At 40.4% G+C, this 27,596-nt stretch overlaps 1 protein-coding gene across 2 annotated transcripts; it reads right to left on the reverse strand.

The window, feature by feature from the left end:
- On the reverse strand, positions 1-27,318 carry LOC306700617 (neprilysin-like). Of its 2 annotated transcripts, none has more exons than XM_079165686.1 (23): positions 26,946-27,318; positions 23,563-23,739; positions 22,122-22,157; positions 20,867-21,028; positions 11,484-11,564; positions 11,006-11,101; positions 10,795-10,913; positions 10,546-10,614; positions 9,930-10,064; positions 9,322-9,423; positions 9,082-9,218; positions 8,834-8,927; positions 7,756-7,884; positions 5,595-5,693; positions 5,419-5,496; positions 5,095-5,198; positions 4,673-4,731; positions 4,444-4,563; positions 3,957-4,090; positions 3,470-3,535; positions 2,640-2,735; positions 2,413-2,489; positions 1-2,211 (listed from the first exon to the last, which is right to left on the reverse strand). In XM_079165686.1, the coding sequence occupies exons 1-23, from the start codon at positions 26,986-26,988 to the stop codon at positions 2,112-2,114; spliced, it is 2,313 nt and encodes a 770-aa protein (XP_079021812.1). In that variant the 5' UTR covers positions 26,989-27,318; the 3' UTR covers positions 1-2,111. The 2 variants fall into 2 exon arrangements, with proteins under 2 accessions (XP_079021812.1, XP_079021813.1); XM_079165687.1 differs by lacking the exon at positions 26,946-27,318 and adding an exon at positions 24,618-24,715.
- Positions 27,319-27,596: the final 278 nt, after the last annotated feature.

The following is a 27,596-nucleotide window of genomic DNA, read 5'->3' on the forward strand; positions in this document are numbered from 1 at the left end:
TGTTATTTAAATATTTATTTTGAAAGAAAAAGAATGCTCCTCAAGATGATTATCAGTCATTGTTATAAAGTATCTAAATACAGGCAACTGAGGTATATCTGTCTTTCTAGAGGTGGAGTGTGACAGAGAGAACAATTTCCACAATTAACTACCAGCCCCAGTTACACTTTGAAAATGAAGCCATACAAAACCACGAATGCTAAACTGTGATCCACTAACTTGATAAAAACCTTCTGCATTCGGAAAAATGCATGCACTGTTGAAAAATCCATTAGGTTCCGGCAAAGACTCAGCCCGCAGTTTAAAAGAGATAAATCCCTCGAAAGCTTAATCATATTATCGTCAGTCAATTGACTTTCACTTCAAAGTCATAAAGAATGAAAAGAAAGATTTGTCACACGACACTCTTCATGTGATTAAACCAAAATCAAACTGAGATATCTCTATACCTTTCTTCAATAGTTCAACAATTTGTGAATTACACATATTCACTTTTTTGCCGAGAGTAGGTTGAGAATATTGATGCCACTCATATCTTTCTCATAAATATAAAGTCACAGAGATGGTTAGCTTAGCATAAAGACTGGAAGCAGGGGAAACTGCTAGCTTGGCTCTCTCCAAAGGTAAGACCAAATCTGCCTTCCAGCACATTCAAAGCTAACCAATTAACATTATTTTGGTTTGTTTGATCCATAAAAAGCTGTAAGGGTAAAGACTCAAAGTCTTCAGATTTGTCACCGCCATCAGGTTGCCGAGCAGCTGATGGAGACTTTAGGAGGTCACTGCTCCCAGCCAGGAAACAGTCCGGCACATAACGCCCTGTAAACCACAACGTATTGTTTTTACACTTTGTTTTTTGTGCGAAACGAGAAGTAACGTGGTTATTAGTGAGCTTTAGAGATGCTGGCAGCCATTTTCTTTTTTTTACCTTTGGACAGAGCGGTTAACCGTCTGCTGGCTGTAGAGGAAAGACATGAGAGTGGTCGCGATATTGTCATCTAACTCGCTGCAAGAAAAGCAAAGAAGCCTATTTGTTAAAAAGTCAAACTATTGCTTTAATGATACACTTTCTTATTGGTTGTTCTCCTGCACAAACATACTCTCAGACACAGCAGCACAGCAGATCATATAAGGCATACCGATTTGCTTGACAAACAGTAGGCAGTGATCATAATGACTTAAAAAGACTGGAAAACACATTGAGACATACATCCACGCAGAAACACACAGGAGGCTCAATGAACGTATAAAAAGGGTCCGGTGTCGATTGTCAGCTCAATGATTCATGACCACCTGTCATATTAAAGGTACAAAATTATATTTGGATTATTTGACATATTGCTGATGAACAGCAGCCGCCTTTCAACTGCAGTGAAGTCATTATCATTAAATATAGAATAGTATTGTTTAATATGTGATTAGGGTTAAATACTTACTGGTCTATTCAGCAAATTCAGATTATCTGGAATAATTTATCTAATCTGGTTATACAAATTAACAAAGAGTACATTATGGATGCATTGTAGAGCATATCAGCATGTAGATGAAGGCTGAAACCAGCTGAGGTTTTATGAGAGGCATACAGCTTAGTCCCACATACAGTACAGTGGTTCAGCCCTGTTAGATGTGTATGAGTGGGTGGGTGGTGTATTCATATGCCAGCGGATTTGAGCACATTTGTCTGTCCGTCCCTCTCTTGACAAGTACAGTATTTTGACTGAAACATACTCACACTCACATTGGCAGACTCACAAATGATGAGTAAAACAAGATCAAAATGGAGAGAGAAAAAAAAACACACACACACACACACACACAAGGAGTGATTGTATCCAGTGAGTAGCAGAATATTCAGGCTGATTGAATGAACTACAGTATCAGAGTCAAAGAGACAGTGCTCCACTTGTCTGTGAGGGTACAGTCCACTGCTTTCCTCGGAGGAAGTGCATACTGCAGTGTCAGCCCACCAGCCCTGGTCCATCCAGTAAAGAGCTAAGGGGAGCTTCCACTTCCCTGTAGCCCCTATGAGTGCTCCAACAGTCAGAGGGGTGAGGTACAGTGGGACAGGGACGACCCATGTCAGAACTGTCCCCATCCCAAATGTCTGTGGATCACCACACACGGCAAATGTTGTCAGGGACCATGTAGCTGCTCTTGTTGCAGTTGAATGCTCTGGCAAATTCTGGGAAATTCTGAAGGGAGCCCAGTACTCTGTAACACACACAGAGGAGATTGTTGGTTGGGGTTTAAGTTGCTGTATTTAAAGGTTACTTGAAATTGAATTTTATTTATTTTTTAATCATTCTTTATCAAGGTTTTAAAATGTTAGCTACTACTGTAATTTGTTTCCTGCCCTTTGCCTCACATGGCACATTGATGAAACAGAAAAAAAAACGATTTGTTTTAATTTACCTGAATTTCCCTGGACTGTGGACATCTAATTTAATGGAATTAACAGCTTGCTCTGGTCGATGTGTTCCACACCACACCTGAAATAACAGAGATTAGGATCATACTTCGTTAGACCAATGTAATTTACAATATACTGCACTATTTACAATCTTCCATCCATATATCAGTCTTCAAGCAAATGAATCAGTCAAGTAATCAATCAATCCAGCCATACATCCATAAACTACCTGAGCAAAGTTTAGGAAGAAGAGTTGATTGTGGGAGAGGTCAATGCCGGGCAGTGATGGCTCCTTTCCATGCTCCTCCACATAGTTTTTATAGGCCTGCAGACATTTTATATCAATTGTTCCAGTTATTCTGCTGTCTTCATCAACATGTTATATTTCTGTGGATACTTCCTGTGTACTTCGTATACAGTTCATATGCTGGGCTGTTTGGTGAATTGCACTTGTGCTAAAAATACAACTGTGTTGTTTTGGAAATAGCCTTGTCGACTCAATTGCAATTGGTTTATTGTGATATTTTGAAAGTTGCTGCTGCATCTAATCATAATCTATATTTCCAGCATTTAAATTATCATGTCAATGCTAATTCATGTCACTCTGTGTAATAGAAAGCCACTGTGAATCTGTATTAATAAAATACTGGCATGTTGTCTGTTTGAAATTGTGTTACTCATGAATGAAATCAAATCTCCACTGCCTCAAATTGACAATTTTAATGTATATAAATGAAATACAAATACTACGTAAAATCATAGCTGATCTAAAGAATTATTATCTCAAGTGTTGAATATTAATCTGTGAATGCCCTTTCCCTGTTAACCCATGGTAAAAACTGATGAAATCAGCAGCAACATAAAGTCCTTTATTGCTGTGCTTATAATAGCTAATGAGCCTGTCAGTGACCTGGCAAAATGACCTATTAATCTATCTCTTGATCTATTTATGTTAGCAAGCAGATGACAAAAACAAACCACATATTGAATCCCATCCTCTGTCATCTTTAAACAAGGGCTTATAAACTGAGTTCCCGCCTTTGTGTTCAGGCTCATTACCTGATATGCCTGCCGTATCCCTCCATTGTCAGCAATGTTCTCCCCAAGGGTGTTGTTACCATTTAACTAGAGTGGAGAGATAAGGAGGGAAAACACATAGATAGGCAGTGAAAAAGGACAGAGGGAGCTGGCCATTGTTGTACTGTAATGTCAGCAAATCACAGATATCACTTTTTTTTGGATACAAGAAATCATTGTCCCAGCGGATAAATGAACCAATGTTCAAAGCAATAGGACGGAGGAGGAGAAAAAAAGAGAGGGAGAGGGATTGATATGTCAACACAGAATATTAAAGGCACCTGAAGCAGAGAAGAGATGAGCCTGCAAAACTGGGGGAAGATAGAAATGGATAGGCTGGCAAAGATAACAGGAAAGCAAAACAAATGAGACAGTGAGCAAGGCTTTGGGAATACCTTTTAAGTCAATTTATATTTTATGAAAACTTGTGGAAAGAAGAAGGAGAGAGAGATTGTCTATGAAGACATACATGTAGTCCATTAGCCAGGTCCCAGGAAAAGTTGCCATACTGATTGACGATGCACTTCGACAGGTCGAGGAACCTATTAGTGGACCCTGGTGTCCACCAGTCCTTCAGGTCACCATCCTTATCATAGTTACGACCTAAAAAAAAAAAAAAGAAGCCAAATGCATGAAAGGTTGGTTGGTTGGATTTTATCAACAAGAAAAAAAAAGGATTGTGACACTTCTCTAAGCCCAACCACCATTCCCATTGGATTTCTTTGTGGCTTGCAGTTGTGCGTATCATTATAAAAGAATCCTGACATTGAACAAAGTACCTTCACATAACCCAATGAAAATGAACGCTGTGGAAAATGATCTGAGGCAGCCCAAAGAAATTACATTTCAAAAGACTTGTTTCCTGTGGTACCAGTTACAGAAAGGGAACTATTTCTACCCAAAGTATTTTAATCTGCCAACACTGCCTCTGGGAGAAACAGAGAGGAAAATCATACCATTGTCATCAAAGCCATGTGTGATCTCGTGACCGATCACCATGCCAATGCCACCATAGTTGAGAGATTTAGCCTGGCCTTTGCTGAAGAAAGGTGGCTGGAGGATACCTGCAGGGAAAACTGGCACCAGGGAATAACAAAATAGGTATGTCTTCACAAAACTTTACAAAAATGTAGAATGTTGAATAATTGCACAAATGTATGTTTGCATGTGCACATGTGAAAATACCTATTTGGTTTTTGCTGGATGAGTAGAAGGCGTTGACAACAGCAGCTCCAGTTACCCACCTGCAGAAAACAGGGAGGATGGAATTAAAGAATGATACAGTAAGGAGCACTATAGTTCAGCATGATTCACATTTTATATTGGAATTAACCCGTGATCAATAACAGCGAGCTAATATTAGCAATGCTGCTGTGCTTAGTGGAAGGCTGAACTGTATGTGTGAGTAGGAGTTTGTGTGGGAGAATGCACTGTGCTGAATGCAAGATGGTGTGTCGACCACAAGCACCATAAGCAAATAAGTCATTCATTTTTAAGAACTTAAACACTTAACATTGCCTCTTTAAATTACTACACAACTTGTATATGGCTGTTTACAGAACAATGATTTAATCCTGCCCCCGGAATTATCATCAATTAGATCTTACTCCTCTTTGTTGACTTTGACTCTGAGTTTCCTCAGGCGTCTCTTCTGCAGATGCTCCAGGTTCTGTAGGATGTTTTCAAAGTACTCCTCTGTACTGTAAGCCAGCTAGCACCAACACACAGCCAGAGAAACAGGAGGATTAGCCTCGATGAGAGCTATCAACACTTGGTCATATATTCTCCAGCAAAACTCGTAAAAGCCAAGAATTTACCGAGATGTTTTCACAGAGCTGATACGCAGCTACGATGAACCCACTCTGTATTCCGTTACACTAATTCCGCGAAAGAAGAAAAACATTCACAATCACATATTTTCAGACACTCACATCTTTGTACTCATTGTTAAGATATTTGTCATCCATGATGTTGTCAGAATAGCCTATTCGTTCTCGAATAGCTCGGGCCTGCAGAAAAGTAGAGGAGACAATTTGATAAACAAACTTCTTAGTCATCTCATATAAAAGAGAGTACAATACAACAGACAGTTCATTACAGCCAATACCTTCTCCTCAGCTGCTATCTTGGTCTCTGCATCCATCCAGGTCAGGTCATCAAGGTTACTAATGAACACTTCCCGAATATCTTTTATCATCTCCTCCATCTGACGCCCACACACACACACACATGCAAACACAAAGAAGAGAATGATAAATCATAAATAGGTCACTGATATTTGATGATCAAATGTATATCATGAAAAGACACCAACTGTCAGTATAGAGTGGGAGTTTTTCCTCATAAGATCTGCCATGAGGATCCAGTGGAAAGCACACACACAAAATATTGCAACATATTGTGCAACACAGTCAAAAAATAAACTTCCCTGAGCCGGTCCTCATCATTATATTGTCACATATCAATGTACAGAAGACACACTTTGGGTTAGAATCCCTCTTAGTAGAAGTGTGGTGAACCTGGGTATTATTACTGGTCATGTGGTAATGTGTAATGTGAATAATAGGACAGATGAAATACTAATACAAATGTTTTGGGCGATTTCTACAGCGTTTAAGACTCAACTTGTTGTCTTAATATAGTAGTATAGCAGTTTGGGGGTTGCATTTTGTGTTACTGAAATAATCCAAAGCTTTATGACCTGTCTTCATGTAACATATTCACACAAATGTAGAGTTCTCACAATAGTGAGATTTTCTAGTTTTATATGCAAATTCACACAGCATGGTGCCCCAAAATCAACATCCAAAGCTCAATTTTCAGAGGGAACCTGCGGCGCAATGTTTAATGTTTATATAATGTATTGCTCTTGAGTTACAGTATTTACAAGAATGCGCCTGCATACTGAGAGACAGACTGACTGACGCCACCATGATGGCATGATGCTGTGCAAACCATGTACTGTACCGTGGTCATCGGAGAGAAAAAGGCTAAATCTTAACAGAATTTGAATATTTCACAAAAACGTTACTGAACCAAGAATGAAAAATAAATAGGAAAGGGAAAAAACAAAAAACTGCAGTGACAGTGAAGGCCGCTTCTAGACCCCTTGAAGTTGTCCTCTGAGACCGCAACGAGCTGACAGAGGCATTCCAGTGTCTCATCACATCAGCAGACCCCTCGCTTACACACTCCATGACCACTCGGACAACACACTGTGGTTCGCCACAAACCACCAGGGACAATACCGATGAGGCTTTTCTGAAAACCTTGTAGCATACAAAACTGTGTGTGTGTGTGTTTTTGCCTGTGTACGTGCACAAATGTGTTTGTGCTGTATGCATGCATAGATGCTTGTGGTTGCATGCATGGTTGTGCATATATCTGCATGTGAAATGCTATAATATAAATGACATGGGTCAAATGCAGGGTTTATAATGCAATGGTAAGCCTAGTTAAGCTGTATGTATCATGATAGTTTGAAATGTGGTGATTTTCCATTATGGGCAATAATCCACTGCTATTGATAGCGATGTAATTCAGTCTGTCTCCAAATAATAGACAAGTACACAACAATTTGTAAGTACATTTGATCAATAGCAGTCATTATATATTCTAACCTTTAAAAGTTTAAGTTCTCATCATGCTGAAAAAGTGTTATATTATTAAATATTATATTTTAGATTATATATATATATGATGTGTAGGTAGTATTTTACTGTTTTAGTTAGTAATTGTTTTATTTATAGGAAAACCGATGGCTGATGACATTTGCTTGTGAAATATTTATCAGAAAAGGGAACTACAGCAGTAACTATAGCTAATTGACTAAATCTTCCGATGTCTCTAATGTCTGTTTGTAAGGAGTGCAGCATGTGTGCCAGCTGCAAGTCAACTCAGCACAAATACACACCTACACTCTATGGCTATGTATTTGGGCAAATGGGTGTTGGTGCGTACTCAGAGCTGTGTGTCACTTTCGACACACAAACATGTACTCAGGGTGCAATGGGAAATCCACATGCGGGAGTGGGGAAAGGTCAAGAAGATTTACGGCATGTGAGACAAATGTGACAAAAGAGAAAGACACAAAAACACTTAACATCCAAAACTTATGTTCAAATACTGAATTTATCAATAACTTAAAAAAACACAGATTCATTTCCATAATTCAGTAGCAGTGTCAATAACACTATAAATATTAATAATCTAACATTCAATAATGTATTACACAGAATCTTTACAGCATAATCCACCACCCTACTGACCAGTTCTTTGCTCTTTTCAGAGAAGGCCTCCTGCACATACAGTCGTCCCACAGCATTGTCCATGTTGTTGTTGACGTACAGTGCACACTGTCGCCACACTGCTGCCTCTGACGTTGTACCAGACAGAGCCTGCAAGGAAAGTTACGAGGCACCGATCAATTATAGATGCAGCATAAACCACTCAGCATGTTGGTTAAAGAGACTTGTGACAATTCTTTATTTGCACCGTCATGTAGCATCACCATTACACTACAGGACTATAAGAAACAGGATGGAAGGGACATTTACAGTTATAAATGTGGAGGAAGAATATGAATGCAGTGGAAATCTAGTGTTTATTAGAGCCCAACTGATATATATTAGCTGATACTATAAGTACTGTAGCAAGGAACTGTAAAGAATAATTCAGAAACAGTCTTTTATTCACCAAGGCACTGACACGTTTATGCTAGCAGCATTGCTCTAGGGACGGCAATGTCAGCACAACTTCAATCCAGATTGAAATAGCTCCACCGCTGTCATGGAGTTTTTTAATGAAGATATTCATGGTCCCAGGAGATGAATCTTACTGATTTTGGTGATACCGAGCGCCACAAAGAGGTTGACATCTTTGCTTTTTGACAACAAAAATGTCAACCTTGAATTATTTGTAATGACTTTGGTGATCCCTTAACCTTTCATCAGGTGCTACCGGCAGGTCAAAATGTGATTTTGCCCACTACTGTGGTTCAAGACGAAATACCTGCAATCCTGATGACATTCCCAGAATAATAAATAAATAAACTGACTGGAATGTTGTCACAATCCGTTTACAAGCTCATTTTTAAGCCAATAAAAATCGAAATCATCGGAAAACGATAGCTGCTGGGTTACAGGATAGCATTTCCGGCAATGCGGTCCGCCTCTTTTGCTCTCCACATGGATTGTTTACCTGCATGGAACCAAAGCCTGCCCAAACATTATTGGTCAACTCCAAACGGAAACCACAATGCTTACGATTGCAAAATCTTGTCCCATTGCATCATATGCAGAATCTTTTTATCGAGGCTATCTACAGAAAGATGAAGTGGCAGTGTACCTTGCGGAAGGCTTTCCTGGTGTCCCTGTAAGTTCTGCTCAGGCCCACCACCATGTTCATAGCAAAACGCCACACCATGTAGTTCTGCAGATCCCTGCGAGGAGAGGAGGGATGTTAAAAGAAACTGCCTTACTCACACAAAGCTACGATGTATCAGTAATGTGCCGTTTTCATCGCAGTGCACTCCCGCCCCCACAATCAGGCTATCATACACAAACACAACTACAGACTCATACAAACACAAACACCTCTTGTTGTATCTGGCCAAGATGAGGTTGAGTCGTCTGTAATAGTTGGGGGAGTAGTTTATGACCTTCTCTGTGTCAGGAACGCTGATGTTGACTGTATCCATCATCTTTGCTGTAAAGTAACTCCAATTAAATGCCTTCAAGTCCAAAAGCACAGACAAAGGAAAAAACAGCATTAGAAAGAGGATAGGAGGTGAAAAAGAAACAGCAAATTCTGACTTAAAAGGAGTCTATTTGTACCTGGGATTCAACCTCAAGGGTGAAGTTGGCGTTCAGATCACCCAGTTCCATCTTGTTGTAAAGCAACACTGGGTTGTTACGGTCCTCTGGAGTATCAGTAGCCTTGGAGTGAGTAAGACAGCGAGGTAGAAAATCAAGAATGCTGTCACAACATAACTCTCCTGTTTCTTGACACGTGTACAATTGCAGTGCAGGTTCAGCAGCAACAAACATATTTGGAGTCCCAGAAGGCTTCAGGTCTGTAAATGTCAGGGCTTGAACTGTGTGAGTGCCTTGTAAAAGCCAGCAGTCGAGCAGAGGGTAAGTAAAGCGTGGCAGTGAGCAGAGCACAGAACCAGCGCAGAATGACAAACGTCATTCTGCGCGTGCGTGTTTGAGAAAAGTTGTTGTGTAGATCGAGCTGGTTAACGGCTTGTTTTACACAGCAGCTGCTCCAGGCTGGAGCCACAAACACACGCAGGAGCGAGAGGTTTGGGCTACAAATGGAGAAGTGGAAGGTTATTCTGTCAGAAGCCGTTTGCTCTCAAAATCCTCCTGTTGTGTGAAGCCAAAGTAGAAGATAAGGTATGGATTACTTCTGCTGGGGAAAAGGGTGAATGCATGCTTACATTGGCGATGTCCCTCTCCAGGTCCATTACTCGTGTCACCTCTTCTCTGATGAGGGTTTCATTGAAGGTCAATCTCCGGTCTGAGCGAATGAGCTTGACCAGGTCAATCATGAACTGCTCATAGGCCCGACATGCCTGTCAAACACACACTCATTTACGTTAATCATATCTTGAATTTACTTTAACAGAAAGGACAGGAGGTTACTAGTTTGAATTTCACCAATGACCGGGAGTACATGGAAATTATAAAGTGAAACCAGAGCAGAGAATGTTTGCCCAATTGCACACATCTGGTCTGGATTGAGACAGAAACAAATCCGTTTTTATTTGCCCATTTGACGTCAATCATCAGAGCACATTTTTATTTATACACACCTGCTCATGAATGCATGCAAGTGTAAAAATAAACACAAAGTCATGTCAGGTAGTTTTAACTGATGCCCTCACCTTTCTTTGGGCACCAGGTTTACCGTAACAAACTCCTGGGGACATAGAACCCCGGCTCAGTGGCACTGGCCCAAATGAACACTTTTAGCTGTTGTCATCGTGCATCGGTTGAAATCCTTAGTTATATTACAAGAGCGTGCATGTGCATGTGTGTACACTTTAAGCCTACCTCTGCGTAGGGTCCGGTGCAAGCGTAGTAATCTCTGGACAAGAGGCCGAGGCTTGTCTGCTGGTCAAACTGGCAAAGAGGAAGACAAGAAAACATACATATCGAGATAAAGACATCAGATTGGAATAAATTGGTGGGGTGGTTATTTTCCAGCTGGATGGATATGATGTGTGAGTGTTTGTACGGATGTGGGTCTATACAATAGAGAGCGAGAGAGGTAAGGGCTTTCTGCTACAGTTTCACACCTACATGAATGATGTGAGAATTGGAGTCCCTGTCATCGGTGCCGACAAAAAAGTTAACCAAGAGTTGAGTCCCATATTTCTCATTCAGCTTGGCGATGACATTCTCCAACTTCCATGTTTTACCTGAGTAAAGGAGAAGAAAGGAAAAGTGAGAAAGAAAAGGATTGCCTGTATATAACATCCTCTGTGCGTGAGAGTGGAAAACAATACTCTACCATAGTCGGTCTCCCAGTTTTCCACAGCTATGGGCCACTCAAACACATCAGGCAGCATGTCGAGCAAAGGGGTCCCTCCTCTGAGCTCGATTAAACCTTACATGAAACGTACACAAACAGGCAAAGATCTGTTTATAATAATGGGAACATTTACTTTATGCCAACCAAAATTCAGCAAAAAGAAAAGAAGTCGTGTCCATATATTGTACTTGTTATCAAGCCTTATTAATCTATTCCTATTTGGGGACATTTGAGGGGTTTATTTATGTATTTTGAAAAGTATTTATTTGGATCAATTAATGCTGTAAAACTGAAACACAATAATTCTTTTAAAACTAATAATTGATAAAGATTACAGGTTTATAATTATAGACAATGCAATAAACAAAATGAGACACAGAACCTTCGATGACTAGAAGAAAAATGTTAATTTTAAGACAATAGAAGATACAAGAATGAATAGCTTGTGTTGACTCACTCTCATTGGTGCAGGACTTATAAAGGGTCTTAGCCTTGGTGAGAGCAGTGGCTTCACCCTCCACTGTTTTTTCAAGGACACCTACAAATAGAGCAGAGAAACAGAGCAAGCATGAAGGAAAGAAATAAAGACAAAGACAGAATGATAAAGGAAGAATGAGCGTACATGGGAACAGAGGGAAGAGAAAAGAGAGAGTGGCGTAATAACCTCAGGTACATAATTATTTCCTCTTTGTTGATTCAAAATAGCATCCAGCTGTCGTCCAGATGCATTTCATCATTGTAATTAAGGCACGTTGTCTCTCCATATGTCAGAAAGCCCCAGCAAAAATAAAGTGATGACTTCAAACTGTGGCAATCCATAGCAACCAGTGACAAAACACACAACATGACATTAATCCACGGGGGGGGAAACAAGAACATGTTATGACTGAATTTAAAGAACAAAAAGCTCAAAATCAACTTCAAAGCTGACCTGCAGCTTTTATGAAGATTGTGTATATTGACAAAACTGTCTTTAATTAAATGTGCACTGTGCAACGCCTAGCCACCTGCTCTAAAGAAATAGTGGTCAGCAGTTCACTACTACTGGCTCCATACAATACATGTACAGTTAGCGGTAACAACAAGAAGAAGAAAAAAGATAGTTTGTTTCTTGGCTTGAGGGGTGGCAGAGATAAGGGAATGACTTATGTTTCATTTCAGTCTCCTCGCCTGTGAGGGACTGCATTGCTGGGAGCGGAGCGTGCGATGCATCCAGAGCTTCAGTTGGGTCTCTGTGACGACCCAGATTCAGCCGGCAAAATAATCAGATCAGACCGCCAGAGCTGGGATTTACTCTGAATTCTGAATTCGAGCTGACGACTAACTATAGGTCTGTGTGTCCATCTCGCCCAAAACTGCCACACACACACACTACTCCCTGCTCAGTAGTCTCCTGGCTGTGGGGTGGAGGAGGCAAGGGTGAGAGTCATTTTCTTGTTTCCACCACTTTGGATATAATCCAATAGACAAAACTAACACAACAAGTTTCCACTATTTCAGTCAGGAACACTCTCGTTATAGATTTTAACCATTTATTGCAACAAATGGAATACAGTTAAACTTGGCGATAATGGCTCCGCTCTTTGAAGCCAGCAGCTACTGAGCTAAGACCGGGAGCACCGAGCAATAACCCCCCTGGGTTTACAGGACAGAGGTACATTTTTTAAATACATTTCAAACATTTGCCAGAAGATGAACTAACAAAGAGGTGGAGGCTGGGGTGGAGGAGGCGAAGCTTCGCCAGCAGTGTGGTCTGTAGCAGCGTAGATGTAGAATGAATCAGTGAGAAGGAAGCCATATTTAAATAAACCTCCGTGAAGTGAGAGTGGGCTGTGATTGGTGCGTGGCCGATCGGAAGCTATGATTCAATCGGCTGGCTGTCAGCTGGTTACAGCTGGGGCGTATAACTTCCGTGTCCTGCATGAATTTACGCTAGCTTCATTCTGAAAATGGTGCAACAGTACACTTGCCAGCTTTGAAAAGATTAAACGTTTTATCTAACACTGAATGCACTGAAACGTTGCATTAATTAATTTATAGACCAGGTACCAGAAACGCATATCAATAGCAAGTACACCAGTACACAATCAAAAATTGTTCCCTTATACTATGCATGGCCAATCTTTGCTTTGAAGGATTGACTAAATGATTAAAAACAAACTATGTATTAGTTGCAGTGGAATTGATCTTTGCATTTGAGTGGTTACAATTATTTGGATCATTTGTTGTAAAGGTCAACACTGTCATATAGGACACAAATTGTAATATACAATGCATATTTTCATCCCTGGTTGCTATAAAATGAATTCTCAGCATGTAATCGAGGTGAGGCCAGTGACCTCAGAGCAGGGATGTCATAGCAAAAATAAGAAGCTGGAACCAAATCAGGATGCAGCAAAGCTGAAGGTGTGGCAGTAAAAGGCCATTTGAAAACAAGAGTGAACACCATTGCTTGTTTTATTGCCTGCGTTCATTGCCTCTTCAACACCTGTTGTGGCCATGAACGCCAGTAGCTCTGCCTCAGGCTAGAGTGTCTAGGTAGACAGCTAATCAAAATGAGTGATACGTATGTAAACGTACTCAACTGAGGGGGAGGAGAGTGGGACCAACAAAAAAACTTTTCCTGCTCTAACCCGAGGCCCAAAGATGCATATTGTAACTTTAAACAGTAACCATTCCTTCAGGATGCGCTGACACTTTTCAGCAGCACCGATCATGAGAGTGAGTGATCATCAAGATTCAACCCACATGGTAATTTGCTAAAAACCACCATGGTGAATGTGAGTGTGAATGTGTGTTCCAAACTCTGTGCCCTGAGGTGAAATCCTCACACCCACTCCATGAATACCTGAAGCTTTAACTCAACTTCACCTGAAACGATCTGATGATCAGTCAATCGTTGCAAAACACAGTATTTTGTGTGATCAGGGATTAGGAACTTAAATCCTGACTGAGTCACCTCAGCAAGTTGGTTCCCACCATTACGATTTACAGCACACAGTTGTTTAAATGCACAGTACGTAATTTCAGCCGCTAGGTGTCTCTCAATCAAAACAATAACAAAAGATGGACTTTGATGACATCATGAAGTAGAGAGGGATCTGGGAGTTGTTGTCCTCATTGTTAAACAACCACTGTTGCTGAAGAAAATCTAGCTGACGTGATTTTAGAAATCATGTTCAAGTTCTATTCACGTTACGTTTATTCACGTTATGTAATTTTATTCTAATGAAACATCCGCAAGTAATGTTAATTAACTACCTAAGTCAGGTAACTTAGCCTACCATTATGAGTCAACTACTCAAACAGCTACTGTAGCTAAATGTGGACAGCTTCAGCGACAGAATGCACAGCATATTCGTTGAATAATTATGCTCCATCACTGGTGGGCAGTACAAACAATGCTGACCAATCGAGTGACTCACCAGAGTAGTTTGCAATGTCATTGCAGTTTTACCTTTAATAGAATTACAGATTTCTTTGGGTTTGAACTTTGTTGAAAACATTTTGTATAAAATAAGTACATACACAACAAAAAAAATATATATATAAAATAGATCTAGTCCTTTTTAGACATTTTTACATGGAAATAATAAGTAGGATTTTGAAGGGTTTTGGTGGATCCCTTGAACACCTGGTTATGATTCATTGGAGCAGCACTAATTGGATAAACTAAACTATGTTTATATATATGGAAAACTTTATGACATGTCCATTTGTTCTTTCGGACTGCATTATGTATAATGGATGATGTAAAATTCTTTAAAGTCTAAGAACATGTGACAAACGTCAAAATGTAAATGGTTGACCTCATGATTGCAATTACTTTACTGAAAGTCTTTATAAATTCCACATGTAAAAATGTTTGTCATTCTAAATCTGTGTATATTTACATTTATTTCACAAATGATGGCTTTGTATGTACAGTATGTGCAAGGTGTGTCATGCATTTATTATATGTTTTCTCAACTATTTCCGATTTATGCATTTGGATCGTTGATGATTGGGAGCTCAAACATTCTGTTTGTAGCATTTGTAAGTACTCCATTCCACAGCTTTTTGAAGATTGCTATAAACCATGGGTATCAGATAGCTTAGCATTGGAATCTGCCTCTTGTGTGCATTCACAAAGCTGCCCCTTTTTGACATCCACCAAGTAAGCTTGCCATGTAAAGCTGTGTGCTTCAGTACAATGCTTGTATCCATTACTTTTGTTGAAGAATACAAAAACGTAAGGATTAAGGTAAATTTACATGTTGACTTAAGAGCGGACCGTACAGGGCACAAGGGCTTGGAAAAAGATCCAATAGCGACAGCTCTTAGAGGGCTACGTCTGTACTCATAAAACCTAGAGTAACAATACGTAACTAACGCTCTTTTAAAACATAACTACATCCAGCAGCCGGTAAGCTTAGCTTAGAACAAAGACTGTAAGCTACTTTGGCACTATCAAAAGATTAAAAACCCACCTACCAGAAGCCATAAAGCTCATATAATAACACATTGTACCTCATGTCTAATCGGTACAAAAACCAAAGTGCAAAAAACAACAATGTTGTCGTTTTATGTAGAGATATGTGTTGGACTATTTCTTGTCAGGCAACTAGTAGAGACTTTAGGAAGTTACTGGCCCAGGCCAAGAAATACTCAAATACATAACCTCGCATTACACGATGATCAGATACTGTTCAGATGAAACAAACATAACACAAAAATAAAAGTAGAGAGATTTAGAAGTGCTTGTAGTTGAAACACTGTAAAGGGGTATCGTGAAAGTATAGGAAAACCTTTTGACTTTGATTTTATCACACAACTCATGGTTTCAGTACTTCTGGTGACAGATTAAGTTAACTCCTATAAATGTTGCATCAGGATCAACAGATATACACCATCCAACAGCACTCTCTCAATGCAATGCCAAGATCAATACAGGAAAGAGGATGGATCTTGAATTACACAGCCAACTGCAAACTCTCCCCCGAGTCCACCACCCGTGTCACAGTGAGTCGGGATCAAAAGATAAAAATGAGGAAAATTAGATTTTTTTTTTTTTCTTTGTAATTTTCAGGAGGTAACGACAGGCCCAATCATAATAAAGACTGTTAGATAATGCATATTTAAAACTAGGTTCATCCCTATCTTTCAGCTCCAATTTCATTTAATGTCACATCAGATCATCGTGTCTTCAAAACACCTTTTGTTATTGCGTAATGTATTAAATATCTAGTCTCATTCAATTTAGCAGTTATTCAAAATTCCATTCCGTATTTAATCATAATCTTTTTCAACTATTTTCATTTGCTCAGTGCTTTGAGTCATTCATATCCCTTATGTCTACTTGTTTCACTCATTGCATGACTGACTTTCACTTCTGCCTCTTTCTATCCTTTCATTTTTCTAATCCTTCCATTTTCTCATTACCATGTGTGCACTATTTATGTGCTCATTTAATCTTAATGAAGTTCTGAGATAGGGACCCTTCACAGGGCGCTTCCTGCAAAAGGGCACAGATCATGTGTGTATGATTGGATTACTGACTGCCTGGTGCTAATGTTTAACCACAGCAGAGGCTTAACCTATCACTCTCTCTCTCTCTCTCTCTCTCTCTCTCTCTCTCTCTCTCTCTCTCTCTCGTGTGTGTGCGTGTTTGGATTTATTTGAGAATGTATTTTGTGCCACCTGATGTTTGGTTGAGACATCACGTCAATTTGAGCCAAACCACTCAGCATGATACGGAATCTTCTCTCTGCATTGCCATTTTATCCTTGACTGCTTATAGTTCCAAATAGCATTTCACTTGCAGTGTTTTTCCTACGAGAGTTCTGCTTCTAATGTATCATCATTAAGCATATATATTAGTATATTACATGCAGAAACCTTCAATGAAGTTGAGACTGAAATGAGTTGACACTTCACGCAAGTGATTAGTCTCAATCTGCAACAACAGAGCTGTTTACTGTTCTTTGTGTGGTATAAAAACATAAAAGACAAAAGAAAAACTGCATTGAGAGGAAACAAATTTGACAAAAGAACAGAGAACAAGTTTAAATTGCCATTCAAACCAGTAAAACAGCCCAATAGAAAGTCACTCAAACTACTTGATTGAGGTTCTTTTTCTCCTTTTTTTTGAAAGAAAAAAGGGAACAAACCAGTTCAATCCCACTTTGCAACTATGGTGTCAGCTAACATCATTACAGTGGTTGCTGAAAACAGTATTCCTGCTCAACAGTGTCCTGTGGGAAATATATAAGCTTTCAGCGACAACACCCACTGACCCCGCCATCAAGCCAAACATTGGACATCTACTGTACACCATATACCAATTATGCCATTGACTCAGTAACATGTTTTCAGTCAAAGTATAAATACCCAGTATTGGCTAACAGGCCAGATTTTTACCCTGATTGAAGTCTAAGCTCTTTCCTGTTCATCATAAGCATCCTTGCTGACAAGAAAACATATTCAATTCAGGATCTTTTATTCAATTTATTTTTTTTGGCCAAGAATTGCTGCATTAATAGTCATATTATTTTACTTGGCCACAAAGATCTGGTCCGCTTTCCTTATTTGATATGTTGATGAGAAATACAATATTAATGGTGTTGTGCAATGGTTCTGACTGGTATTTTGAAGGTCATGTGAATAAACCATTTATCGCGAAAAAGTCTTATTGCAGTCTATATCGTTTGACGCAAGTTCTGTTTCAGTTATTGTTACCACAGGAAAAACACAGACATTCTGTCTCCGACTGTTAGCTGCATGCCAGACAAACAGCTCACATCTAACCACTATTCTATCGTCACAGCCACCTCACAGACATGCTTTGATGCTCTTGGTGATGCCAAATTCTAGAAGAAACATAAGCTGGTTCCTGTGCTGCATGCCTCCGGCGAGAATTTTCTCTGTTCAATGAGATTTAGACCTGGAGTCAGAAGCACCTTGTGTAATACAGAAGAGATGCAGTGTGCTCACACGCACATGCTCAAGCACGGATGGATGTCCACACATAGAGCTTATAGCTTGGAGATTACTTCCACATGCTGTTTCACATTTCGTGACCTATCCTCCTGGCTACAGAGCTCTTCCTCACCTCCCCTCAAAGCACCTTGTGTGTAGTTCTCAACTTTATTTTCTTTTATCACTCTTTTTTTTGTCCTTCATTTCCCCTCAGTATTGAACTCTTGAAAAATCCTTACTTTCCCACTTTTTTGTCTGTTGTCCTTCTTCCCTTCCCCTTCCTGACACAAACTAGTTAGTAGTTAAAATGCTCACGGTCAATTGGGTAAATTATTGCACAGTATGCCACACCTGAGTAGGGGGGGAGGTGGAAAAACAAGCTCACACGGGCACACACAAACACATGCACACACAAAGCTGTGGTCACAATCGGTGTCCTCATTATGAATCATTTATGGCCTTTTACAGCAGCAGAGAACAATCCGAGGCATTTACAAGCAACCACAAATCGACACACATACACATGCACGCAGCCCTTTTTATTGCCATCTTGCAGCCTAGAGCTCTGCAGAGTCCAGGTGTTTCCAGGCCTCTGCAGCTGTTGACAGGAAAAAGGATCCGCTTGTTCAGCGGGCGGTGGTATCCAAGCAGGTGGCAGCAGCCAGTCCCGAGATCAGAGGTTGCATGTTTGATGTCACATCCACAGTAGAGGTCACAACTCTACTGAGGCCTCGCACTGCCTCCCACAAGTCATTGAGAAAAAAAAATGTATTCTGACAGCTAGTATGTCTCGTTGCTACTGCACATGTTCAAGGAAACAGAATGCACACATACCTTGGTTAGAAATATGATCTTAGATACACAGCATTCCCTTTCTATTTCTCTCTAAAACACACACAGACCCGAACACACAAATTCAACCTGAATATGTGTGTATACATAACAGTCGGAGGCATTCCAACTCTGACTGGTAAGACACCCTGAAGGAATGAGCACAACAACAACGGTTGGTGGGGAGATTTAAGCTGTTGAATGATTAAGACCAGTTCTTTAGCTGCTCCATTCCTTTCTGCGGTAAATGCAGAATTTAGATCTTAAGTCGACGATTTTAAAACTTAAACCTTTGCACTTTGTCCAACATTTCATCATTAGTTGCAGAAGTGCATTTTTTATCTCTAACCCTGCTTTCAGACCGCTGATAAATCTGCTTAGTTGTAGTACAAGAACAACAAAGTGTGAAATGACGCCACACACTTACACAGAGACGTGCTATGTACGTAAATGCACGTACAGTAACACAATGCCAAAAATGAGCCCATTTTGAGCAATGTTTATTTTCCTTTTTCCCCCCTGTGTGTGATTTTTATGGGTGTTAAGCCATGTAGAAGAGAGCAGAAGAGAGCAAAGCAGAAAAAACAGATGGGCTATAAGTTGTTGGCAACGTACACTACACTAAGTTAATTTTTCTGACAACTCCTATAGTTGCCTACATGATTTTGTCCAGCAACCTGCACACCGACATGTTTGTTAGAAATCTAATTAGAGCTCTCTGAATCACACAGAAGCTCATGTTCAAGCAAATAATTGTGAAGGAAAAAGAGCCCGAGTTTCAATAGCCCACTTTTATAATTACACTACGCAGAGGGAATGAAGATGCACTTTTGCCATTACAAGCAACTTCAAAAGAAAAGGTAAACACATGAATACTGACCATTACATGCAATTTCTAAACCCTGATGAATGTAATATTGATCTGTAAGAAGGAGTTTAGCTGTCAGTACAGAAATAAAGAAAATAGCATTTCATATGCAGCACTATCCTTTCAAACAATAATGTGGTATGACCAATTAAGACTAAGTATCATGCATATCTAATTTTGGATTGAATAAATACATCTAGCCACTACCCCCCACATTCAGCTTTATCCTTATGAAACATAAGTTGTCTTCACAGGCCAGATGGCAAAAAGAACAAATGCTGTCCCAAGACACAACGGTGTGTTTTCCCATCTAGTTTGGACAAATAAAGTGCTTGGGCTGCTAAAAATGATCTGAGTCCACAAGACGGGCTGAACTTTAAACCCAGGTTTTCACTTCCCACTAAGGATACATCTTTCTCAACCCTCTGAATCACTCCAGTTCTCCTGCAGTATATCTGCACTGTCGTTTTCATAGTGGAAGGCACCGGCATATAAATTGTAAATTTACGGTAGAAGAAGAGTTTCAGTTGTCCGTGGAAAGTTTGTGCGCCTCGAAGATTTAGCACCCACCGCTCAGGACTCGACTGGCCTTCACACAGACAAGTCGAAGTGAAGTATGGACCCTGGCGCGCACACACAATTCCACTAGTGCTCTCACGTATGCAGTGTAACGTGACCCTTTCTATATCAATCGTGCCAAAAGGACACTAACAAGAATCTAATGTTTGCTGAAAGCTGGCAAAACACATGAGACAAACACGCAGATACAAACTTGCAATGAAGATCGTTTCTCACAGCCTAGTTGCCGTCTTTAAAAAACAGCCTGAAAGCAACACACACACACACACACACACACACTGATAATGCCAGTTCTGTTGACAAATTCTCCACTCACATGGTGTTACTGAAGCAAAACTCCCATGGCATCCGTGATATCTATAGCGCTGCAGTCCCTGAAGGACAGTCCTCTTCAGCTCGGATTCTGGAGGAACTTAATCAAGCTGGTCTCCGTCCGCTTACAATGCAAGAGGACTTACTAGTCTAGCTTTAAAACTCTTAACCATTGGCCTAAATACAGTATCAATACTCACAAATGAGTACCCCTGCCTGTATGTGTTACGGCCTTTCTGTAGGTGGATCTTAATTTGTTTGTGTGGGTGTGTGTGTGTGAGTAGGTGTCTGACCTTTGAGAATGACCTCCAGCTCGTCTCTTAAGATGTCAAAGGTGCTGTATCTAGAGCTGGTCTCAGGGATGATGTTCTTTTTCAGCCAGCCCCCACAGGCGTACTGGTAGAAGTTGTCACAAGGGTCCACGCTGGCATCCATGTTCTCAATGAGGCGAGAAGCTGCGAGGACAGAGAGGAAACAAGCCCTGAGAATTAGAGGAAATGCTTACCGAAAAAGACCTCAATATACTGCAGGATAAAGGAGAATGATGCGAATGAGGCTCGAACAATATCCTGTCATCCTCTCATCAGTTTTATGGACAACCACATATACTGTTTGTATGCAGGACGTCATTTTATCATTTAATATTTGGGAAATATGCTTTTTTGTTTTATTTTGGAGAGTTCAGTATAAGGCTATAGTCAATAGCTGTAGAAAAAGAAGTTGCAAAAATATGCAGCCATTTGCAAAAGTAAAACAGTATCATGGCACTGATTGGGTTAACTTTGGCACCAGTCCTGGAAATGTGTGAACTCTTTTGAGCTGCAATTAAATTACATGAGGCAGCTGACAGATCTCTAGTGACAAGTCTGTCTGTCAAATTTGACTGAATTGGGACATTGGTTTCCCAAAAATGCATCGGAAATGATTGGTCGTCTGTTGCTGGAAACTAGAGGAAGAATTATATACCTTTAATTTACTATGGTAGTGGTTTTTATGAAAAATAAACTGTTGTCCTATGAACAATGTCTACTGAAGTGGGAAAAAAATGATATTTAAGAGGTTGTTGCATAAAGGATTAATAAAAGAAGTGTTAGGACAATATATTGGAATGCTATAGCAAGAGACTATTTGAAAATGGGTTTGTGTGATACAAAAAGGTTTCAGCAGCATTACTGGGGTCATGTGGTCAAGTTGGATGTGTTGAAATATTTCAGTTTTGGACACACACATATAAGCTGTACATACATGCTTATACACATTACCAGTTTCACAACTTCACCTGTACAATTGTTGATCCGAGAACAATAACCCTTTGCAACATGTTTCTGCTGATCAGGACTGTTCCTGTTTGATTACTGTTTTGACTTAGTGGCAAAATATTCACAATTGAAGGGGCTATTTTCTCTAAGTGTGTCTAAAACTCCCCTGGGTCTCTGCAGCAGTCTCAATTTCCGCAATCTTTCCCCCACTGGGAAAAAGCAAAGCCCTCAGACTGAGACAATAAAGAGAACGTACAAAAAAACTAACAAAAACAGACACAATGCTTACCTGACTGCGTGCAGTCAGCTGATGTGCAGATTTCATCTGTAGGAAAACGCAAAACAAATCATTATTCAGTGGGATTTTTGCAGTCATCCGTCATCACGTCAAATGCTCACTCTCTCATCTCATCTCTCTCGTCTTAGCCTTTTACTTCATGTTATCGGCATCTCATCTTTCTCACACGTATAACCCTGAACTACTTAGAAGGGTGGCTTACATTCTGTCCGGAATCATAGAGGCGCTAAACTGTTAATCAAATTAAGTCTGACATTTACTGAGACACACACACACACACACACACACACACACACACACACACACGCGCGCGCACACACACACACACACACCAGTGAGCTGTCATCTTACCATAAATACACTGCTTCATGTGTTACGTGTGAATGCACGTGGTGCGAACACGTACAAACAGTCATTAAACGTTCTCATTTTCCTGACATGGCAGTTTACACATTTATCAACCACAAGATTGCAGAAGATAATAATAGCACAAAACACAAATAGGACAAAACATTTTGTATGCATCATGAGATTAGATTTTGACAGGTTTTTGACCTGCTGAACTTACAAGTTGTTCCTTTTGTCAATAATGAATATGTAGCTCTATTAATAAGCGGTTTACTACCTTTCAATGTCATACAAGTAGATAGCTTTTCTTGTACCACATCTCGGTGATCCATCATCCTTGGACTTACTAATGATTAATAAATCATCAGTTACCTGACAAAGACTTTGTGTCTGTAATAACTTTTTATATACGAGTGGGAAAAGCAAGCAAGGTCAGGATATTAACAATTAAAAAACCCATGTGATACTCATATTGTGAAATTGATCTGAATGAAGCAGGTTCGATTGGTTTCCCAAAGCGAGGAAAGATTGGTGGGGGTGTCTGTTTGAGTTCACTGTTTTCATTTAAATGATCCACTTGGATTGATGACATTTACAACAAGATATTAGATACATCATTTTTCATAATTTACACAAAAGTCTACATTTTGAATGAGCTCAATGTTTTGAGGTAAACACGATCGTTTGAGAGAACAGAAAGGAAAGTCTAAAAAGGACCTTTGCACACTGCATTCTTCTTTCTGGCTCAGTGGTTGTACTTTTGGACTATGCTTTAAAAGCACACAGCTCAAGTGTCTTCAGTTCACCTAAACAAAATGCTGCTCTCAAGCACGCTCCTTCGTGCCATGAACTCAGCTGGAATTGAACTTCAAAAGTTCTTAAAGGCTCACTTAATATTGCGGTGACCAGAAAAACAAAGAATGTCCTCTCAGCTGAATGGCTCCCGACAGCAAATTTTTTGATGGCATGACATTTGTTTTCTCATGTTTACTACATTGTTGTTAAGATAAGTCTGTTTATCTAGGAACCACTCGGGTTTACATATGTTTCTCACTCTGTCCTCTGTTCTCTCTTCAAAACTCACCGGACTTCTGTGTGGCAAAGAGGATGATGAGGGCGACGATGACGATGAAGAGCAAAGAGACGATAGTAATGAGGCCGACCTCCAGGGAGGTCCAGCGGGGCTTCTTAGCCGACTTGGGGGGGTTACTCTCCGTCATTCTCAGGTCTCCTCCTTCAGCTGCCGGCTGTTTCAACTCACCTGAGAGAGGGAGAACCACAGAGGTAGAGCTGAAACCATTTGTCGACCGGTCAGCAACAATTATGATTTCCCATTATTCGTCATTCACTAAGCAATCATACCAAACACTTAAATGTGAGAATGTGCTGCTTCTCTGGTGTGTATATAATTGTTGTAATGGTAAAATATGTATATTTTGTATTTTAATGATTAAGTATTGTAATGGTAAAATATATTCTAGGATATTGGGATGTTTTGAAAGATGTTGTACAACTGATGGGAAAGTACACAGAGGTATAGAAAAAGAACACTGCACTCCTACAGAGGTATTTAATCAGTTCATGAAACCAATGTCCTGTCTTCCAAGGTTGTTCAAATGAACACACAAGAAGAAGATGAAAGGAAAAATAGTTTTTGACCTCTGTATGAAACTGACTCCCAGTTGAAGACTCAAAATAATGAGCAGAACAAATCAACCCATGTCCAAAAACCTATACTCCCTTTCCTATGATGTAACTAAAGGCGTGACTTTGTCAAAGAATTTGTCAATAAAACATACATTTTCATCGTTTCAGAATCATTTCAAAATCAAAAAATCAATTAATCTTTGAAGCCATCAACCGAAAATGCCAAACACTTCTCAAATGTGAGGATATTACTACTTTTGCAACATACCATTTTGTATTAAAATATATACATTTGGACATTGATAAGGCAAACATTCAGTTAAATCTTCAGACTTTTCAGACGCAAGCTGAAAAAAGAAAAGGAAAAGAGTGAAAGTGAGATAAAAGACACCTGGCAGTGATAAGAAAGCAAATAAGCTCAAACAAAACAAAAAAAACTGAATTTTTTTAACCAGTATTGGAGCAAAAGGCTAAAACAATGGAAGTTCTTACCCTCTAGTGGCAGTACACTCCAGACAAAAACAAGAAACACACACTTCTGAAGAATGGAAAACAAGAGAGACCTTCCTCTGCTCCTCGCTGTTGTTTTCCTCTCTGGGACCAAGTGAGAACTTTACAAAGTTCATGTAACAAGCAGTTAAGTCTATCTCTGAAGGCAATTAATCCTTAATCCTTTACTGAAGGCACACACACACACTTGTGCAATTACGGCACGCACACATCCACATTCATGCACTCACACACACTTTTACAAGCTGGTGTCATGAGGCATCTGTGCAGATGGGTGGGTCTCTCTGCATGCTGGCTGAGATGAGAGAGCCGCCCGACCAAAGGACAAAGTCTCTTAGCTTCCTTTGAATGAGTAGACAGCCACAGGCCCACAACGTCGCATACTGTAATAACCACAGACCTGCTGTCTGAATGGCAATCCTATCATTGTTCTTCGTGACTAAACAATTGCCCAGTGTGAAGTAAACTACAGTCACTATTCAGGCTTGTCATTTGCCTTTACTGTTCAGATCCCAACAGGCTGCTTTCCCAACTCCACACCAGCACTGTAGGCTACAGCGTGCATGATGTCCCTCTGGATCATAAGATTTACTACAGGTCAGCGGTGGCCCTGCATGTAATGGATATCTTTCCTTTTGCAGTGTTCGTGATTCTACCACAGGCCTAAAGGCAACTAAAAATATGGGCGGAAAATGAATAATCGAAGGCCTAAAAACAGGAGACGGGACAGCGGACTGACACAAGTTGATGTGTTAATCTCAACTTCCTGTCAACCTGCCTCTGGTTGGCTGCAGGAGGGGGCAGAAACTTTGCCAAGCACACACTTCACAGTGGCAGCAGTCCCACAGCTCTAATGAAACCATTTGTGCATGTAAGCTTTGGAGAGGCTGTGTATTACATTCATTTACGTTAATACTGACAAGTTTCATGGCAAGAAATGAAAACGTCTGTGAAATTTATTGAAAAGGAAAAGGAACATAAACACAGAGTAAAGGAATGTGCAAAAATGGGGGGAGACGTAAAAACAGAGATGGACACTTGACACAGAAAGGTACTAAATCATGTGTAAGTGAGCTGAGGGCATGTTAGATATGAATCTAAAGGAGCTCTAACTGTACATGCACGTATCAGCCTTATATAATGCTTTCTGCTTTCTTTGAATTGTGCACATTTACAGTCAAGTAATTCAAGTTCCCTCTCAACATTGCTTCTGGGTGGATTAAGGAACTTGTTCGTGTAGTACGACCACAGCACTGATAGCTTTAAGGATGTTTGCTCCGTGAGGGAAGAAGGCCGAATATGAGTGTGAGTTACTTGTAAAGTGAGCTGTCATTTCTGCTGCTGGTGTGACTGCTCCTGTTGCAGGACGCAGTCACATGGTTATACTTGTCTTGATGAGGCTCTGATGATTAGTCTTCAGTGTGTTTTTGGAAGGTATAGGCCTATGTGTAAAAACTCTCTCTATTTTTTTTTTGTCAGTCATGATATATCTGAAACATAAACAGTCCCCATGTCTTGTGGGACCTCACAAACCCCCTTCAAAATTAAACCCATCATTCACTGAGACGCCTTAAACACCCGTTCGTCTGCACGCACACACACCACACACACACACAAGTACACACACTACTTGTGCAAAGTCACTTTTTAACAACCTATATCTCTGAGAGCCATGCACATTTCATGTACTTAATTGAGTTTGAATAAGTACAGGAATGTGGCCTACTTTAACTTAAAATAATACCTTCTCTGGGATATGACTTTCAGCACTGGGCCGAGCTGCACACTGCAGACTGGAATCACTTTAAAAAGACTTGATGACCAAAGGTGCTGTGAACTAGCTGGAATGAAGTCCACCTCTTAAATTGCTGTCCTAATGGTAGTGATAGCTGTATGAATGAAATGAGGAAAAATAAAGAGAAATAGCACTTGCAGCTGCTATACAGTGAACCAAAACCACAAAGTAAGCTTGGACACCCAACTGTGCTTCTATGACAGCAGACTGAGATGTTTTTCTGATAGCACCAAATGCAATAGGTGTTGAAACTCTGATAGAAATATTCAGCTGCAGAACACGGTGAACAAGACGTGGTTATATGCATGCCAGATCCTCATCTCCTGTTGCACGTCGGGAATTCCAAGGGGGTGGCATATGATCAACTGGTGTATGCTGCCCCGTGTCACCCAGCCGGCACACGCAAAAATAATGCACTCACGCGCGCGCGCGCGCACACACTCACACACAGACGGAGACTCACACAGATGGCACCGCGTTGAAAAAGAAGCGCTCGGGGTGAGTGAGCGACTTACCAGATGTGTCGGGAAATTTTCGGTCGATGATATATATGGGCATCACATCCACTGATCCATCAAATCCAAAAAGCGGGCGCGAAGTGCAGATCGATCTGTTACAGATTATTGTTTGTGCTTCACCCTGGATTTCAACAAGGCGCAAACCGATCCCGCCTATCTCTCTCTCTCCCTCTCTCTCTCTCTCTCTCTCTCTCTCTCTCTCTCTCCCCCTCTCCTTATTCTTCTTCTTTCTTTGGCTTTATATTCTACGAGTGCACATTCACACAAACACACACGCGCGCACAGACCCTTCACTAAAACTGCCTATACCCACGGAGGATCGCTGAATTCAAACGACCCATCAGACTCTTGCGCGGTGCAATTGGTCAAGTGTGTGATCCACAGGGGCGAGATCCCATATTTATACAGCCAATGACATATAGTGAGGCAGTGAAGCAACCCGCTGAAGTTCCCCGTCCTCTGCGTCGTTGCCTCCGTCAGGGCGGCGTTTAGAAGTGACCCTGTTGGCGGAACTCCGGGCGCAGGTTCAGGTGAAGAGTGTGATGAAGTGATGTATTGCGGTTACTCACAGAGCTTTTAGAAACCAATGCACTTTGTGGATATTAAGTGTATACAGCAAAACCCCTGTTTAAAGATAATTGATATGAA

The sequence above is a fragment of the Pholis gunnellus genome (assembly GCF_910591455.1).
Source record: "Pholis gunnellus genome assembly, chromosome: 9".
Taxonomy (NCBI): Eukaryota; Metazoa; Chordata; class Actinopteri; order Perciformes; family Pholidae; genus Pholis; species Pholis gunnellus.